Source organism: Mchenga conophoros, linkage group LG7 (assembly GCF_057382185.1).
Source record: "Mchenga conophoros isolate Kocher_MC1m ecotype Shallow Benthic linkage group LG7, M_conophoros_male_GT1.1, whole genome shotgun sequence".
NCBI lineage: Eukaryota > Metazoa > Chordata > Actinopteri > Cichliformes > Cichlidae > Mchenga > Mchenga conophoros.
This window is the reverse complement of record NC_140532.1, coordinates 10,556,998-10,576,382: the sequence shown is the minus strand read 5'-3', so window position 1 is coordinate 10,576,382 and position 19,385 is coordinate 10,556,998. Positions and strand designations below refer to the sequence as shown.

General features: G+C 41.7%; 1 protein-coding gene across 4 annotated transcripts in view; it reads right to left on the bottom strand.

The window, feature by feature from the left end:
- The window catches only part of grm3 (glutamate receptor, metabotropic 3), a 44,200-nt gene that overhangs the window by 8,806 nt on the left and 16,009 nt on the right, over positions 1-19,385 (bottom strand). For all 4 annotated transcript variants that reach the window (XM_085282015.1, XM_085282018.1, XM_085282016.1 and 1 more), the window contains 4 exons: positions 16,871-17,422; positions 15,646-15,789; positions 8,336-8,605; positions 7,242-7,845 (listed from right to left, as the gene is read on the bottom strand). In XM_085282015.1, the coding sequence (XP_085138141.1) occupies positions 7,242-7,845; positions 8,336-8,605; positions 15,646-15,789; positions 16,871-17,182 (1,330 nt within the window). In that variant the 5' untranslated portion in view covers positions 17,183-17,422. The remainder of the gene's footprint in view (positions 1-7,241; positions 7,846-8,335; positions 8,606-15,645; positions 15,790-16,870; positions 17,423-19,385) is intronic.

Sequence of the window (19,385 nt, the reverse complement as noted above, 5' to 3'; positions counted from 1 at the left end):
GTGCCATCGCTGTCCTTTACAGCAGAGCAGTCAGCTCTGTATTGCTGACACACAGGCTTGCGTGTTATACGGTGGTGCCTTGTCGAAAGATGATGTGACTAGAGAAATCACAGTGTATGCTGGGTTTATAAAGCACCGTTCTTCAATTTGTAACAAGGCTCTCGGTCCTCACCGTGCAGCTTGCTTTGATGATGCTATGCCGCCTTCCTCATATCTCTTTGTCTTTGGGTAACTGAATAAATCGTGGGCTGAATTCATTCTCCATACATACAGCCTGGGATCAGTAGAGTGAATCAGGATACAGATTGCGAATAAGCTGTTGGGCTGAAAAGTTTGCATGTGTGTACGTGTAAGGATGTGCACACAAGATTGAAGCTCGATTAGGTTTTGCTTTACAGTTTGATGGCTAAGGTATTGCTCTGAGCGCTGTGGGAGGCAGTGCTGACAGAACCAAAGCTCTGACCCTGCTGTTAGCTGTGTGTGTGTGCGAATGTGTACGTATGTGCACGCAGCACTGACAGGGGCTAAAGCTGTGCTATTGTTGTGATAGTTCAGTGTGCTCAGAAAAGAATGGCGTGTCAGATGGCAGCAGAGGGGGTTAGGGTTTATGAAATCCATAAATCACAGAGACAGCACAACTCTCTATCTTTCTCCTCTCTCATCTCCCTCTGTCACAGGAAATTCTAACTGTCAAGTCTTCTTTGGATTTTGCAGCTAAATGTTTAGGTGACAGCTAAATGAAAATGATTTCAATAAGAAGGTGCTGATAATATCTTGAGATAAAGGAGATATATGAATCCATTATGCTGCACGTCGCCAGATAATAAAGTCTGCTAATATCAGCAAGCAATAAGGCAAGCTGGGACCTCCTCCTTTTAAACACCAATACACACTGACAGAAGACGTTACCAGTGGCTAATTATCATAACTGCACCTTATTAGGACCTTAGATATGTGCTGAGGCCTAATTAGCTGCATGTGGTAATTACGTGTAATACAGACAAAAGAGATAAGAGTATTGGCCTACAGAGCCATTTGAAGGCACTGTTTTTGTCCTTGACTTCCCGCTAACACATCGCATTCAGGCAGCAATAGACTCAGAGGACCGGTGATTCCTCCTTATTTCCAACATCAGTGACCTCGCTGACATGACAGAATGGCTTATCAAGAAAGTGGATGAGGGTGCAAGTCAGAGCTAGCGAAGGCCACCAAGATTCAACTGACTGCAGAGAGTGGAGACACGTAGCCCAGGTTATTGACTGATGGACAAAATTCTCTCTCTTCATCACTGTCCTGGACTGAACTAAAAAAAAATAAAACTAAAACAACAACAACAAAGGTTTTTGTTTTGACAGGACTAAGCATCTATGGCCGTAGACTCACTGAATCAAACTTCTGAGCATGTTGAAATTTTGAGACTGGCCATTTAAATAATAGCTAAAACAGTTAATAAATATTTGTCAGTCCACATCTCCAGCCTGTTTTGTTGAATTAAAAATATATATACATTTAGGATTTCCTGATTTCCCAAATAGTTACAAATCTCTCTCTCTCTCTCTCTCTCTCTATATATATATATATATATATATATATACTGATCATGTAATTCACTTGCTGGGCGCACGTCCTTATTTGAGGTTTGACAGCGGTTTAGTAAATAAAGATGAATGGCTTGGACATGAATTGAGGTGCAGTTTAGGCAAGGCCTCGAAGTGGACTGGTGGCGGCTCCCGAGCCTGGCAGATCCCCATGTACTAAATAGAAGTGAAGAAGTTAAAGAATTGAAAAGGGGAGGGATGGTGGGGCGTGTAAACGAGAATGAACAGCTTGTAGAACTGGGGGAACTTATAGAGATGAGAACCGGAAGAGCGTGTTTGGAGATGTGGTCCTGCACCTGAAATTCAGATACTTTATCTCCAATTACAGCAAGTTAGGGCACCACAAATGTGCTTTTACTATCAACAGGTTAGCTGTGGCCATATTATACCAACTAAAAGTGATTATAGTGGCCATGTCCTTTAAATATAGTCTTGGTAAACATCAACAGATGCAACTCTAATGTCAGCGATACTCATCGAGATCCATTTATCTTATGAAAATGCACGTATTAAATTCAGTTCCACCGATGGACCGAACAGGGAACCAGTCTGCCCATATGTCCAATTATGAGCCGGTCTGTTTCATGCATGCGCAACACATGCTACACGCACAGCGGGGCAGACAAATAGTGCACACTCATAACCACACATTAATATATTGTTAGCATGGAAGCTCTTCGGAAAGCAGTTGTCTCTTTGTCTTCAAAGTTTGCCAAAGTAAACCATGTGTGGACGAGTGCGAAAACATTTGTAACAACAGACCTAATCAGGCACTTAAATCACCCTCACCCAGCTGAATACAGACATTTTAAAGAAACTAACAAAGACAAAGTGGCTAAAGCTAAAGCTATCCAGTGCACAGAGTCAGCCACACGCCTGCAGGCTCTATATGAGCCTCGGTATGAGCAACAGATCAAAGAACTTAAGAGGAAAGTTATGGAGACAAATGAAAAAGTGGTTGGTGTCCTGTTATCTGTTAAAGTTATAAACATACTGGAAAATAATGTAAACACCTTAAATTAACATTGTTGTATAAACCTGTTACACCTAAATGTCAGCTGATGATGGGTGTACAGTATCTTTTTCAGGTAGCAGAACACTTATTTTTCAGATATTTAATAGACAATGGGCTGTAACTTACTGCAGTTTTGGGGGAATTGTAAAGTTTAATTTGGTAATTTCTGTATAATTTTATTTGGTGTTGGTTTTGGTTCTTAGAAAGAAAATCAGAACTGGGAAAATCAGCATAGGCAAGTCACTTTTAGGAAAAAAATCAGAATTGACAAAGAAAATTGAAATCTCTAATATCAAATAAAGTTAGACTCATTTAACCAGCTGGAAACCTCAATAAAGCCTCAGGATCTTTATAGCAAAGCTGAAGCACTGTGACAGGTCTTTGTGTTCAAGTCCGGCATCTCAAATATGCAAACTGTCTTTTTCGACCGACCTGCAGTGTTTCCGAAACAGTGTTGCTTAAAAAATGATTTTTAAAAAGCCTGTTCATATTATTTCCAATGTGCACAAAAGCCTTGATCTGTCAGCTACTTTTCTACAACATGTTTCTGTTACAACAACACGCTGAACAATAAACTGACGGAATGATTTGTAGCGATGCTTCCTAACGGCGGCTCTTAGGTTTCCATGTGTAACAGATCTTTTAACGCAACCTAATACAGTGTTATAGATGATTCTGTGTCACCTCATCCACACAATACTTCCCTACTGCTCCGGGTGACTTTTTATGCCCGTGAAGTGTCATCAGCAAACAAAAGACCAAGCCTCACTCACTGACATCCAGCAATACTGTCAGCCAATTCATCTGCCATGTGGTACACTAGAAGTAGAGTAGAAACGGTGTCTCACAGGCTGGGTGAAACATAGGGTTTGCTTTGTCCCAATCAAATCTAAATATACAACTATCTTACTGCAATGGCAACAAACTCTTTCATTTTTGTAATGGCACTTGATTAGACAACTGGGAGAAATGAAAATTAAACAGCAAAAAATACAAAAAAAGAGGGAAAAGAAAGAAAAAGCAAATCAACTTAAGCAAGACAAACTGTAGTTATAAAGCAGCCTAACCAGAACCCTAATTTTTGCGAAACACTTAGCATTCCCACTAACTTGAGAAACACCTTATTGTTCTAGCTTAATTAGAAGCATGGTGAAAACAGGCTTTTCATTCAGAAGCTGAGAAATTAATTATGTTATCGGCCATGTCGGGCTAAAGCAAAGCCCAAGGGGGATTGTGGGTATTAAAGGCAGGGGGAAAGAGCGAGAGGAGGCAAAGGCGGCTTGGGATGAATAAGTAGGAATAAGTCATCTAAAAGCGGTGAAAGTGAAGTGCACAGATTTACGTGGAGAGGGTAAATCTTTTTTTGTTTTTGCTTACGTGACTTCACACATACATGCACTCATGTCCCCTCAGTGCATATATGCAGGTATTCACTCACATGTCACAAATTCACACACAGAGGGATCACATTAGTTATATTTGTTCTCCCTGTGGATTTGGTCCAAGGGGATGGAGGCGCTGACTGGGTCACAGAACAACAGGCCACAGGGGAACAGAGGACAGATAGGGTAGAGAAAAGGAAGTCTAGAGTAAGGGACAGAAATGTATAGGAGGTAAAATGTAGCGGAAGAGAGCTGAGGCTTGACTGAAAGAAAGGTGGTGAGATAGAGGAGACAAAAGAAAGAAATGGCAAGAGAAAAACAGAAGGTGCTGGGATGGAGAATGAGCCAAGAGACAAGATAAGGGCAAAGAAAGGAGGGAAGTGACAAGCGAGTAGAGGGAGAAGAATACAAAAGAAAGAGAAAGGAGATAGCAAAAGTGAAAAGCAAGAAACTGATGTCATGGTAGCTGAGATACAGGTGGATGGAAAGGAGAGCCTTTAGAGAGAGGAATCAACAGAGAATAGGTGAAGGCTGGATGGACAGATGAGCAAAGTGAGGGAGAGGAGTGGAGAAGCAGACTGGCGCAGAGAGGCAGTGGAGGCAGGAGAGCAACCTTGTGAAGTCTGAGTGGGATGTGCTGTTTTTGAATGTAGGAGAGAGTAGGACACTTTCCGGGTGAGAAAAAAAGGGGGACAAGCATCTAGAAAAGACGGAGTGATGAGGTGGGAGAGAAAGAGTGACGGAAAGACAGACAGCGACAAAGACAGAGAGACAGAGGAAAAGAGACTGAGGGAAAAACGAGGGAGAGAAAATGAGTGAAGGTTGTTCTCTAGCATCTAAACGTTGCAGCAAGCTCAATGTGGCCCTGAAGGCACACCGCCTCTGCTAACACAGACATATCACACACACACACACACACACACACACACACACACACACACACACACACACACACACACACACACAGAGAGAGAAAGAGAGAAGGGGGAATATCACATCTATCACCACTATTTGAACAGAAGACTGCATGCATGTGTGTATATACTGATCTGTTTGCTGCAGATCGGGGAGGTGGGTGGGTGGGAGTTGAATGATGGCTTTGAGAAGTGTGTGGGTTGGGGGTGTCTGCAATTTCATGCTGGTAGAAAAACAAGCATTTCAAGCCACCTCATTGTAAAAAAGACTGTTAGGAAGGCGTTTATGTGCCTCTTGTGTGTATGTATGTCTACGTTTTGCGTATGAAGCATGTTGTAAGGCCTCATAAAAATGTGTAAAAAAACGCCTCTGTGTCTGTTACTAGTTGGTAAGGAGCAGTTCCCATGATCTACCGGATCACTTCAACAATTGGCAATTACCATAGCAACGAGCAAGACGAGATTAGATGAAGAGAGCCGCATATGAAAACACTGCTTTTAATGCAGAATAGTGCATTAGGGCACCACATACAATGTCAGTAAAAGCTAATAAAACAACAGTCTTATTACATTTAAGAATCACAGTCCTAGGGGACATTTGGAAGCTATAAGGAAGCTCCGATTTTGATGCAATGCAAAGACTGTGCAATAAACCTGCATGTGTGTATAAGAGAAGGCGAAAGGAGGGAGACAGAGAGCACTGAAGAGTGTTGGTTTTCCGTCTGCTACAGTTCAGACTGAGAGCACTGCGGATGGTGATGCTGCAGTATTCATACCCCACATTCAACCTCAACTCACCTCAGCTTCTTCCTTACATACTGTAGTCGGAAGGATGTATATGTACAGCAGAGAGCGAGAGTGAGTCATTCTGGGCGAACCAATACCTCAAAACAAACACTGCCGCAAGTTCCCAGTTTAACTGTACCGTCTTCCACGTAGTTTGAGCTCTTATCAGCACAGCTTCTCTGAATGGATTTTTACCAATACAGCTGCTTGTCATTCTGTCAGCACTGTCAGTGTAAAAGGACTCAGGTTGTTTGTATTTGCTGTTCTTTCTTACCAGCTGAAGAATAAAAACGTGCAATTCGCAGACATACATCAGTATTAAAAAGAAGGCAGAAGCGGTGTTAGAGGGAGTGTATTATCAGACATAGAGATGTAGGAAAGTCACAGAGGGATTCACACCTTCTTTCTCATCTGCTGTCCTCTGCTTTTCCCTGCTTTTCTCTCCTCTGCCCCAAAACCCACTCCAGAGCATTTGTCAGCTTCCCGTGTGTGTAAATCTGCATATCCTTCCTATCTCTCACTGTATGTACTCTATAATGGAGTGGGATCATCGGTGCCAAGTGGAGGATGCAACTGCAATTGCTTTGACTGTTTCTTCAGTCTCTATCTTATACTCGCTCTTCTTCTCAGACAGAAATGCTCCACTTTGATTTGTAGCAGAAATGAAGATGGGGAATTTCAAAGAGAATTCTCTTCTTCTGCTGACGCATGCCGTCCCACTCCGGAATTGCCTCGGTGCTCACTTGTTCTCTCCCTCCTTCTTTCCCTATCTCTTTTTCTGTCTTACGCTCTCTTACCTTACCCCAAACTCTCTTTTCTCATTTTAGTCTGCCTGTCACTCTTATCTGTAAGCTCCCTCCCCCCCTCCCCTCATAGGCGATGCCATTTTCTCATCCTCCATCCATCCTTGCTGCTCTCTCTCCCCAGCGTCCCATGGCAAATCTGCCGTGTTAGTGTTGTTTGTCTGGCTGTTTTGATGTCTGCTCCTGGTCACGGTTGGTGGAGGAATAAGCACCTCTAAACCTGTGTCAGTCCCTGAGACACAGCAGTTTATTTATAACGCTTCCTTTGTACGCCATCTGTCAGTCAAGCCAATCCTCTGTCTCTTCACTCCCAACTCTACAGAGACTGACAGACAGACAGGCAGCCTGCTATAGGAGCTATTATAACACACACAATCTCATTAGTGCAAGAGAGAAGAATATGGCTGACGGATTAACTGAAGCTCTCATTCCTCAAAGAAACTTTCAAGTGTCGTATCAATTACGCATGGGTAATAGGTGTCAATGGCAAGCTGGCTCTGACAATACATAGCAATTAAGTGGATTTGTTTCAGTACTTTTTATGTTCGTGGCTGCTTTGGCTGAGGAGAAGGACAACATCCCTGTATTGTTTCACAGAGGACTGTTAACTAGGGACTGAAAATTCCCATCGTTGTCCTACTGTCTTTCCACCAGCTTCCCCTCCAACATTTACTTCTTATTCTTCATAAAACTTCAACACCTTATCGCTCTTCATTCTGTTTGCCGTGCTATAGCTCTCTTACCTGCAAAGCTGACATTAAGGATGTAATCCCTGTAGAGTCTGCGCCCATCCAAGGCCTTCATGCTGTCACACAGCTTGGTGGTGTTAAAGCACAAGCTACGTTGCATGTTATGTAGGGCGTAAGCCATTGCATACACGGCATTCACCACAAACATGATCTTGGACTCGGGTTCAAAGTTATTCTTGTCCATCGACAAGTCCTTGTCACATGGTGGGGTAGGCGTCTCTCCCAAGCCCACTCCGCCTCCTCCCCCAAAAGAGCACTGAAACCGCTGCTCCCAGAACTCCTTGAACCAGGGATTCCGATGATTTTTGACAGGGTTCAGACTAAGGAAGTAGCGGTTGAATTCTGGTATGGGATTGGCTGCCAATTCAAGCGTGATGGCTCCTTCAGCTGTGACCTCATTTCCCTTGACAATGCTTTCCTGCGCACCCCAGCCGTCGCTGGCCACCCATATGAAGGAGGTGTTGAGCCTGGCAGCAGCTGCCAGCAGCTCTCTGGCATCGTCACTTCGCAGGAAAAGAACAGCCACACGGGCGTTTGGCTTCTGGAGGAGCTGACGGATCACAGCTTCATAGGACTTCTTCGCGTTAGACCGTCCCACCTGGACAAAGAAGAGACATGCTGCAATTTAATGACAGACATACTGTACATGCTCCTCCTCCTTATGTTCCCTATTCGTAATTATTTATCACATAAATCATAGGCGGAAATGTGACAAAAAAAGATATGTCTCACAGTCTCATACCAACATGTATTTCTGTAGCAAATTAGATGAAAAATGTGACTGTGAAAGCACCCAGAATGAGTTCTTGGAGATAAGCTTTCATTTTCTGGTTCACGACTGATAACAACAGTGTGATATTAAACCCTATTTGGTGTAGGACGAGATAAGATGTAAAGACAAACTTTTATAAGCGGACAAATTTAGCACTTTGCTTATTGTTGCTGGTGCAGCCGTAGGCCATACATCAGGGTGACATTCCACATGGAAGTTTTGGCTTTGTTTGTTTTGTTTAGCTTTTCTTTCTGTTTGCTTCTTATAGCCATGTGGATTTGACAACAGAAATGTGCAAATGAATTCTTTTTCCTACCTTCTCTGAAGTGGCAATACAGATGTTTCTCATGCGTGCCTCTTGTTCAAAAGCCTCGATACCAGTTTCCCCGTAATCACCCTCGGATGCGACGGTGGACACATAGGTCCAGTTGAAAAACCGCAGGATCTCAGCCATGGCTTTGGCCTGGTAGAAATCAGGGGGCACAGTGCGGGCAAAGTAATCGTACCGCGTCTTGTCGCTGAGTTTGGCACTTGTTGAAGCGTAGCTTATCTGAGGGATCTGGAAGAGCCTGAGAAGATTGGCAACCTGAGGGAACACATAAATCAGGTGGAATAATTCTGAGCCTGCTGTTGTAAAATTAAGTTATTGCAACTGCTTTAAAATTAGAGTCTTGACATTGATTGATTGATATCTTTTTTTTTACTGGATTTTCATAGCCCATGCTCCTATGACATGATGAAATATATTTTAATATTTTAACTTTAATATTTTGCTGCAGATAACACCGTAAAGTTATTGAGAAGAGCCAGGGATAAAGGAGCAAAAGGAGATTTCCCATAATTTTTTGTAAATTATATTTTTAATGTTATGTATCCAGAGCTGAATTAGAATTGACTGATTATACTCTTATGGATCAGTGTGAATACAATCTAATAAGTCTGAATTTTATTAAAATATTCTCTATGAACTTGATGATTTTTTTAGGTGATAGTATAAAAAGTATTTTCTTTAGGAATGATTTGACACTTAGACTGAATGTAGTCAATGTCTGAAAGGTAGAGTAAAAAAATTAAGGGCCAAAATATGTCAAACTTAACATTTATAGTAACTTTTATTAGTTTCTGTCATGAATATATGTATATATATTAGGGGTGCAACGATACACAAAATTCACAGTTCGGTTCGGTTCGATACTTTGGTGTCACGGTTTGATATTTTTCTGATACAAAAAAAAATGTTCATGCCTTTTTAATTTGTCGTTTATTAAATTTTCACGGCACATTCCGCACCACATCTCTGTGCGTTCATCATTTGTTTGAAGCCAGCTCACCTCCTGCAACTACTTTTCCGAGGATACGTGCTTCTTTTGTGGTTCGGACTCCTTCTGACATTTCTTTGGAGGTGGAGGAACATTACAGTAATTGCTTAAAGGAGCTTCTTCGACATCTTTAAGAGTTCTAAACAAATGTCTGTCCTCCTCCTGAAAATCTTATGTACGCAAACACGCGTTGCAACTTCTTATCTTGTGCCCGTTTTTTATTTTGACAGCGAATGCGCACCTGCGGACCACTTATGTGCAGCCCTGGTTATTATTTAGCTCGTCATATTGCAGCCACAGAAATTCTTTTGTCCATGAAACCATAAAGTTGCACTTTCTTTTTGCCTTATAGCCTGATTTGTCATAACTTTTCCGTTTTGTGGTAAGCTTTTCTTTGGCTGTCACTTCTTCACCCTGACCTGTCTTATTTGGCTCAGCAGAACTAAAATATATATCCTGCTGCTTTTACACACGCACTCACATAAGCTCAGCGATTCTCTGCGCTATCAACCTCTCACATGTTTAAGCTTGCTGCGGGAGATTTCACTTGTCATGTTTGCATAGTAAGCTAACGATTGATAAGACGATGTCAGAGGAATTGGTGCGCAAATTATCATCACTCACCAATCAGTGCTGTCGCTCTCTATACACAGTTTGCGCGATTGCAAAGTGAAAGCAAAAAACAAGTGCAAATTCAAACGCGATTTCAATATGTCACATATTGACAGTGGCTCACCGATGCCAATGACATAATTACCCAGCTACATTTCCGAAAGAATGCAAAAGCATTGACATATATTTTCCTTCCTACAATAGCCCGACGGGCAGGGCAGAGATAGATTTTGGTAGCGCGACTGGAAAAATCGCTAGCCCCAGCAGGCGATTTTGCAAGCCCTGTATCTTATTGAGGAATCACTCATCTTTGGAAAAGAGAGTTTATTACAGAGAAATGGCTCTTTCCAAAATAAAAGCTATACTATACGCTTCTTCTGGGCTATATTCTCAGCAGCATATTGTAGCGGGTCAGGGCTGTTCGGGGTTCTGTTTGTACAGTTATGTTTTGTTTATGTTGCCATAGTGACGGGTGATGCACTCTCGCTGCGACGGTGTGTCCTTCCGGGGTCAGAGGGCGCCCTATGTGTTGTTGTTGTTGTTGTTGCTGTGCGGTTGCCGCGCTGAGCAGTTAGCTAGCGGCAGTGTTCTTCTGCAGATGTCAATAAACGGCTGTGCTCCCTGGCTAGCTCACGGGAAGCAAGACCAAACGACACCTCTGTCTCCTCCTTGTCTGAGCTCGCCACATTAGTGTCAGAAGTGGGATGATGGTGGCACCCCATGTTCTGACCCGAGTGACTTTTCCCCCGCCGGTCGTGACCGGCCGGTGTGCCAAAAGAAGGCACCTGGACATTTGCAGGACTTTGTGTGGGGTAATGGGGTCGTTGGGGACGACTGACCGCTTAGGTGGGGGCTATGTAGCGGGTCAGGGCTGTTCTGGGTTCTGTTTGTACAGTTATGTTTTGTTTATGTTGCCATAGTGACGGGTGACGCCCTCTCGCTGCGACGGTGTGTCCTTCCGGGGTCAGAGGGCGTCCTGTGTGTTGTTGTTGTTGTTGCTGTGCGGTTGCCGCGCTGAGCAGTTAGCTAGCGGCAGTGTTCTTCTGCAGATGTCAATAAACGGCTGTGCTCCCTGGCTAGCTCACGGGAAGCAAGACCAAACGACACCTCTGTCTCCTCCTTGTCTGAGCTCGCCACAATATTTTAGTTCTGCTGAGCCAAATAAGACAGGTCAGGGTGAAGAAGTGACAGCCAAAGAAAAGCTTACCACAAAACGGAAAAGTTATGACAAATCAGACTATAAGGCAAAAATAAAGTGCAGCTTTATGGTTTCATGGACTGTGGCTGCAATATGACAAGCGAAATAACCAGGGCTGCACATAAGTGGTCCGCAGGTGCGCATTCGCTGTCAAAATAAAAAACGGGCACAAGATAAGAAGTTGCAACGAGTGTTTGCATACATAAGATTTTCAGGAGGAGGACAGAAATTTGTTTAGAACTCTTAAAGATGTCGAAGAAGCTCCTTTAAGCAATTACTGTGATGTTCCTCCACCTCCAAAGAAATGTCAGAAGGAGTCCGAACCACAAAAGAAGCACGTATTCTCGGAAAAGTAGTTGCAGGAGGTGAGCTGGCTTCAAACAAATGATGAACGCACAGAGATGTGGTGCGGAATGTGCCGTGAAAATTTAATAAATGACAAATTAAAAAGGCATGAAAATTTTTTTTGTACCGAAAAAATATCAAACCGTGACACCAAAGTATCGAACCGAACCGTGAATTTGGTGTATTGTTGCACCCCTAATATATATATATATATATATATATATATATATATATATATATATATACACACATATACATATATATGTATATGTGTATATATATATATATATATATACATATATATATATATATATATATATATATATATATATATATGTATATATATATATATATATATATACACATATACATATATATGTATATGTGTGTATATATATATATATATATATATATATATATATATATATATATACACATATACATATATATGTATATGTGTGTATATATATATATATATATATATATATATATATATATATATATATATATATATGTATATGGCAAATTGAACCTCCCCCACCCTCATTCAGATGTGGCGTTTGGAATTATTTTGGTTTTCATGTGACGTATGACCCTGAAGGTAAGCGCTCATGGACTAAAGTAAAACAGTATGTTGGATGTGCCACGCAATGCTCAATTACATGGGTGGGAGCTAGTGTGTTAGCGCAGTTAGCTCGTTAAGTGTTGGCCGTCTAACGGAGATTTGCCGTGTTGTGGCGTTAAGGTCATTTTAACAAGGTTAACCTGAAAGCACTAGTGGGAACACAACGAATATGACTGCACATTTACGCCAACATCATCCTAGTGCAAAGACAAAAACAACAAGCATGCATGTTACAAACTTTACCCGAGTCATTTAGACAGCCGTTAGCACAGGATTCGCCTTATGGGGACCTGATATGTTTAATATGCTGCTGAGAATATAGCCCAGAAGAAGCCTCAATCAGATACAGGGCTCGCAAAATCGCTAGCCCGACGTCCTGGGGCTAGAGATTTTTCCAGTCGGGCTACCAAAATCTATCTCTGCCCTGCCCGTCGGCCTATCGTAGGAAGGAAAAATATATGTCAATGCTTTTGCATTCTTTCGGAAATGTAGCTGGGTAATTATGTCATTGGCATCGGTGAGCCACTGTCAATATGTGACATATTGAAATCGCGTTCGAATTTGCGCTTGTTTTTTGCTTTCACTTTGCAATCGCGTGAACTGTGTATAGAGAGCGACAGCACTGATTGGTGAGTGATGATAATTTGCGCACCAATTCCTCTGACATCGTCTTATTAATCGTTAGCTTACTACGCAAACATGACAAGTGAAATCTCCCGCAGCAAGCTTAAACATGTGAGAGGTTGATCGCGCAGAGAATCGCTGAGCTTATGTGAGTGCGTGTGTAAAAGCAGCAGGATTTATATTTCAATTCTGCTGAGCCAAATAAGACAGGTCAGGGTGAAGAAGTGACAGCCAAAGAAAAGCTTACCACAAAACGGAAAAGTTATGACAAATCTGACTATAAGGCAAAAAGAAAGTGCAGCTTTATGGTTTCATGGACAAAATAATTTCTGTGGCTGCGATATGATGAGCTAAATAACCAGGGGTGCACATAAGTGGTCCGCAGGTGCGCATTCGCTGTCAAAATAAAAAACACGCACAAGGGTTAGGGTTAAATTTAAAAATTGTACTTTTGATTTAAAATATATATTTCTAAAATGAAATGGTACACAGAGGACCTCATGTTTTACTCCATGACTATGAGGTGTCCAGGTCCTGTGGCTGTAAAAAAAAGCCCAAATCATCACTCCTCCACCACCGTGCTTGACAGTTGGTATGAGGCGTTTATGCTGATGTGCTGTGTTTGTTTTTTCCATTTAGCAAACTTAAGCTGTGTTGCCATAGCCATTTTAGAAAGCAGAGGTATAGATTAAAGATGTGGTTACATTTGATGGTGCTCAGTTAATCAGGTGTATTTGATAAGCACCACTTGGCTGCTACTTACACGTTTAATTCGTATGGAAGCAGAACTTCCACAGGAAGGTGTGTTTTGCTTTTCATAGGACAAACAGCGGATAAAATGAAGGGCTGTACCAAGGCTTGGCAGAAGAAAGGGAATGGTAAAGTTAAAACAAAGTGGAACTGAGAATCAGCACAAGGAATGTTTATGGGGTTGAAATATATAAAAACAATAGCATCAGTTTGAAACTGCTAAAGCTTCTTGCGCTTAGTTATTTAAAGTTGGTGTAAGTGTTTATCTGTTTCAAGTGATCTTTAACCTTTGACTGCAAGGCACTTAATCAAATATTTTTAATAAAAGCTGAGAAAAGATTTTTTTTTTCCATATGGAAAATGGCAACATATATTGAAGATCTCTGCTTGTAGAAGTTGCTTCTTGCGTAACATGAAAATAAAAGAAAACACAGCAAGTACATATGCACATGGTGAATCATTTATTAGTGACGGGTGCCTGAGCTCTAGTAGCGTCTATATTGCATTCCCTTTTACTATTGATTGGGGTATGGTCATGTTCTGTTTATTGCAGTTTCAATCACAGGTGTCACACAAACAGTAGAGATACGACTGGAAGACATCCTCGCGCTCACAAAGGCATGTAAACATACACAATCAAACATGCACAGGCACCCACAAATAAACACAAACTACACAGCCATTCTGTTCCCGCCTCAGTTTAATCCTGTTAGAGTGCATCAGTCTGTGCTTTTCTATATTTCATTCATAGCTCAGCTGATGAGCTGTTTTGACAACATGTCAGAATCTCATTAGACTAATAATGCAGAAGATTAGAGCACACGCTCACATACATACACCGATGTGCGCCAGAACAGGCCGACACTTACGCCAACACCTGCGCTGACATACACAAGCACGCACGCACTGATGGCTGCTTATAGTTCTGCAGGCAGGTTTTATGGGTTTAAGATGGCACTAGACTTAAATGTCACGGAAGGTCACGCTGCAAAATGTAACCGCATTGCTCCATTACCTGCCACTGAACAATGACCAGCTACCTAAGAGGGCTGTGTGTAGGGACACGGGGAGTTTACTCTGTTAGCGAAAGCTGCCTTCTTCCCTTGTGAGAGAGAGAGGGAAGGGAGAAATGCATAGGAATGGGCTGGATGTGGATATGGAAAGAAATGAAAGTAAAGGACGGAAAAAATGGTGCAGAGGAGGGGTTCTGTGGGTTTTCTCCTCGGAATGCAAGTCACACACATGCACACACAGAGACATATACACAGAGACATGAATGAGTAGAGGGGAGGAATCATGCTCGCTAAGTAAATGCCTTCAAGGCAGACAGACAGACAGACTGGCCAAGTACAAAGGCATGAAGGAGTAGCTAGATTAGCTTCACTGGCATTAGATCACAAAACAGCACACAGTTCAGGTCTTGTAAACACGGTTGCTGTTTAGATAAAAAAAACCCCAAAACAAAACGATAAAAAAAACCCAGCAACAAAGGCCAACAAAAACGAGCCGCAAGAAAACAAAGCATAATTATGTCTGATGAAGGACAAGAGGCAGTGCAGATGTGTTAACAATGGCTGCCCCAGGAAGGAGGAGGAGGAAAAGAAGGGGGCTGAGGTCAGCATACACTGAGATCTCCCCAAATAGCCGGGAGGGATGCCTCAGAATGCATATAAATATGGAGGGAAAAAAAGGGAAGCAGGAAGTTATGAGAAGTGAGAGAGCAAAGATTTAGAGGAGAAAAAAAAGCAATATATAAAACGGAAGAGAGAGAAAAAGACAGGGCAGGGTGAGAAAGAAAAGACAGAGAGACAGTTTCAGAGATTAGGGATTTAAGGACTGATAGGAGGAGGCTTTTGTGCAGTCACAGAGGAGTAAGGGAGAAGGAGGTTTTATGCTAAACTATGCAAATTACATAGTTCTATGACAAGAGCTACACGGGCTGGGAAAACACACAAGAGCACACCGATGTAGCTTGATTCTAAGAAATAGACATACACATACATACACAGTCACATAAATATGAAAACAGCAGAAATGGAAAATGTCACTTTAACCCTTGGCCACGGGAGAATAAGCAAAAACTTAATGAGAAAGTTAAAAGTAGATGATCACAGTGATTGTTGTTTGTATAACTACTTCTGTACTTTTGTTACCTGTATAGAGACACTGCTAAAAGATCCTCCTATGACTCCTGCGATTGCAAGCGGGCTGTCGTCCTGCAAAGCATATGATCCATCGGGACAGATGAACTCTGTGTCGTCCACCTTGGTGAGAGAGGCTCTTACGAACTCCAGAGCCTGGGCAACACAGAGACACAGATATTTTAGAACAAGTGTAATGGATCATGTAGGGTACAATATGGTCTATGTTTTCTATTAATTCTTAATCAGCCTTTGAAGTATTTTTGCTGTAATGAATGTGCTACATAAATAAAAGTTGAATACGTTGAGGTTATTTTTTAATGCAAAGTTTCTCTCTTCTCTAAGGACAATGAAAATCTATTGCTTCACACATGAGGTTGATTCATTTCAGTACAGGGTCCAAATTGTAAATTAACTCATACGAGACCAAGGCAGATTATACTGTATTTAAACTGCTGTGGGAAACAAGTTATAAATCCACAACCTGTTTAGAGAAACCAGATGTCAACAATTCAAGGTTTATGCAATCAGTCACAGAGCTCATTGCGTAAGATCACTAGATGCATCATACCTAAATAGCTCAGCAATAAGAAGATTTTTTTGAAGATAACAATCCTTGAGGGGAAAGTGCCATCCTTTCTTTTTATCTGGCTCATTTCCCCCATCGAAAATAGCTTCAATCTATCTTTCTCATCACGGATTTGCTGTTATCATTCAAGGCAATATCCTTTTTCCTTTGTGAATAAAATAGAATTTTGAGGTACATTTACTTCACCTGAATATTACCTTTTAATGAGAGCCTATAGTTTTACTCGATTTAAAATGGAAACGTTGCACATTTAACTTCTGAGGCCAAAAATTACTTAGATGAGCAACTTTTTAAAGACAAAATATAGCAAAAGTTCAAGTCGCCCAGGAGCACAAAACAACTAATTAGATTTTAACTGTGCTGTACCTAAAACGTTACATCAGCATTCACATGGATTATCCCGATATTTCACCAATATGCTTTTGTGGGGATTTGATTACTTTCAGTGCTGTCATGTGTTTACCTTTAATGTCCTTTAAACTGACTTTGACTTACATATGTAAGATATGATTATGATGCGACCTAATTTTGTGGTAGTGAGACTAAATTTTAGGTGTGTGGGAAAACTACCATATGGCAGAAAATTACATTTGTACACTGTCTAGATTCATCATCTGCCATTGATGCACAATGGCAATCTTCACCCACCTGTTCAAGTGCATAGGTATCTCTGGAGCAGGTATCAAGAATGTGGACCCCTAGGGAGACCCCTGGTAGCAAAGCTTTGTCCGAGTTGATTCTGTCTATGGCAAACAGCATGGCCTCCAGCCTCTGGATCCCTCTGTCCTCATTAACACGGCCACATTCCTCCATGCCAGCTCCTTTTTCATGCACTGGAAACAGGCCGCCGAGCACCAGGTCACCCTCGATGCGGATCTCCCGACGTGACTGGGGTGGGTCTGAGAGCAAAACGCCTTGACACATCATGACCAAAACAAGAAAGGGAATGCGGGCCACCATGTTGTGCTCAGAGAGGATTGTCAGAACGCAAGAACAGGCGTGACAGAGAGCGAGACAGAGGGAAGCGAAGGGCTAAGGGTTAAGGTTAGGGGTGAGGGGTTACAAGTGAAGTGGACAGTGCTCAGTGGGGTTGAGTCAGGCAGCGGCCGTGGATTCTTGGGTTGTTTTGTGGCCCATGAAACGGTCAGGGAGAACTGAACTGGACCACACATGGAGGGGCACACCATCTGGGCATCAGTTCTGCTTGCAGAAGAAGGGAGAAGAGAGGAGGAGAAAAGAGAGGAGGGAAGAAGAGTGGGATATAAGTTTGTCAGTCCACATGCCACAGGGCAAATCTAAAAGCTGAAATACTTTTTGTGGTACAATGAAGTAGAAAGACAGCAAAGTAGACATTTTAGTGGAGTTTGGGGACACTGCTAACAAGGGCTCAGTCATTTCTGCTTTACAGGCAAAGCAAGGCCATGACTAACAGGGATATGGAATTGTTTGGAGATTTTACCCCACTCTTCTCCAACCTCCTCCTCCCTTACATCACCCGGTAAACTTTCTTATTGTAAGTGTGCACATGTGTGCGCGCGCGTATGTGTGTGTGTGTGGGGTGTCTGCCCCTGGTTGTATCAGGATAAGCCAGCTTAGATGGCTGGTTGATACACGAGCCAAGTCTTCTCATGCCACAGATCAGAAAAGCTTCTCTAATCTCATCTCTGTTCCAGCAATTCTCCGCTTGTCCATGAGTTTATACCCCTAAGTATATGTGTGCATGTGTGTGCGTGTGTGTGTTATCAGATTTATTGCTCCCCCTCTCCCTTGCATAATTACAGAGTGAGGGCTGAATGCATTTTACCATGAAAGAAGCTGTCTGACAACAATGAGGCCAACAACAGCTGATGCTACTTACTCAGCTTACGACTCAATTAAAGCTGTGTTTTGACTGTTTTCTTCACTAATGTGCTCCACCTCCATTTTTGTCAAAGCCGGCCTAAAATATATGAAATATATCAGCTAAATGTTAAAGACGGTACTCTACAGATTTTGCAGTTTACATGTTTGGACAGTACAACCCATGTGAGTATAAAGGTAAGAAATATACAAGAGCTTCTGTAGCTCTGGAGGGGTTTTGTCCTGTAAAAATACTTTAGCTTTAGCAGCATCCATGCATTGCAAGCTGAAGTGCAGAGCTGTGGGAATTTGCAAGGCAAATAATCTGTTGGGAGTCATTAAGGTTAGTGTACTGAGATCAGTATTTTAACAAGTAAAGAAACGGCACCTAGATATATTATGTGTACTATTACAATGCATCACTATGCCCTTTGCATTTAGAACAGGTATTGATAAGGTATCTTGTCATCTTAAATCTTAGTATGTAATAATGTATGCCAAGTGTGCTGTAATAGAGCAAATCAACTTCCCTACAGCTAGGCAATGTCTCTAGCTTTTTTAGGGATCATCAGAATATATGGAGTTAGGGAGCTGACAATTAAGGAACTGTTCGTTCCACAATAAAAAACACTGTTTGTAACTCATCATCAATTTTTGCTTACCAACCTCCCTCGGGTGTGTGGGAAAGCAATTTTTTTCCAGCAAATGTCCAAAACAACATATTTTATGTTTCAAGATCAAGTGAAAAAGCTCATACAGTAGCCATTGTGATAGGAAAAACGGCAGGTGGCACTGACTTGGTAGGTCAGCAAAACCTTTACCACAGTTTACAGTTAGTTAATAGTCAGTGTTGTTTCTTTTAACCACAACAAAACACATTAAGTTGCTGATGAATTGCTTTTGTTTCTAAATCTTTATGGCAGATGTTGTCACATGTCACCAGTACAAAATGATGTATGATATCAGAAGTATAGAGAACACTGAATTCTATCAACACTGAAAGGCCTTTACAATTATTGGATGGATTTCCCTAGTGCTAGTAGAAATTAACTAGTGCTTCTCCCTTTGAGGTTGACATTTTTGGAAAATGAATAGTCTGAACTAGTGGATTAATTGATATAAAATTTCACAATGTAATGTTCTTTTTTTATTTTTTCCAGAGGAAGCACTATGATACCTTTGATTAGTATTTAATCTACTTAACAAATGTTCATATGACAAACACTCAAAAGTAACTTGTTTAGTATGGTATAGAACTCCTAAACATCAGCATGCTGGTTTTAAAATAACAACACACAGCCATGCTGCTGGAGGAATCCAACAG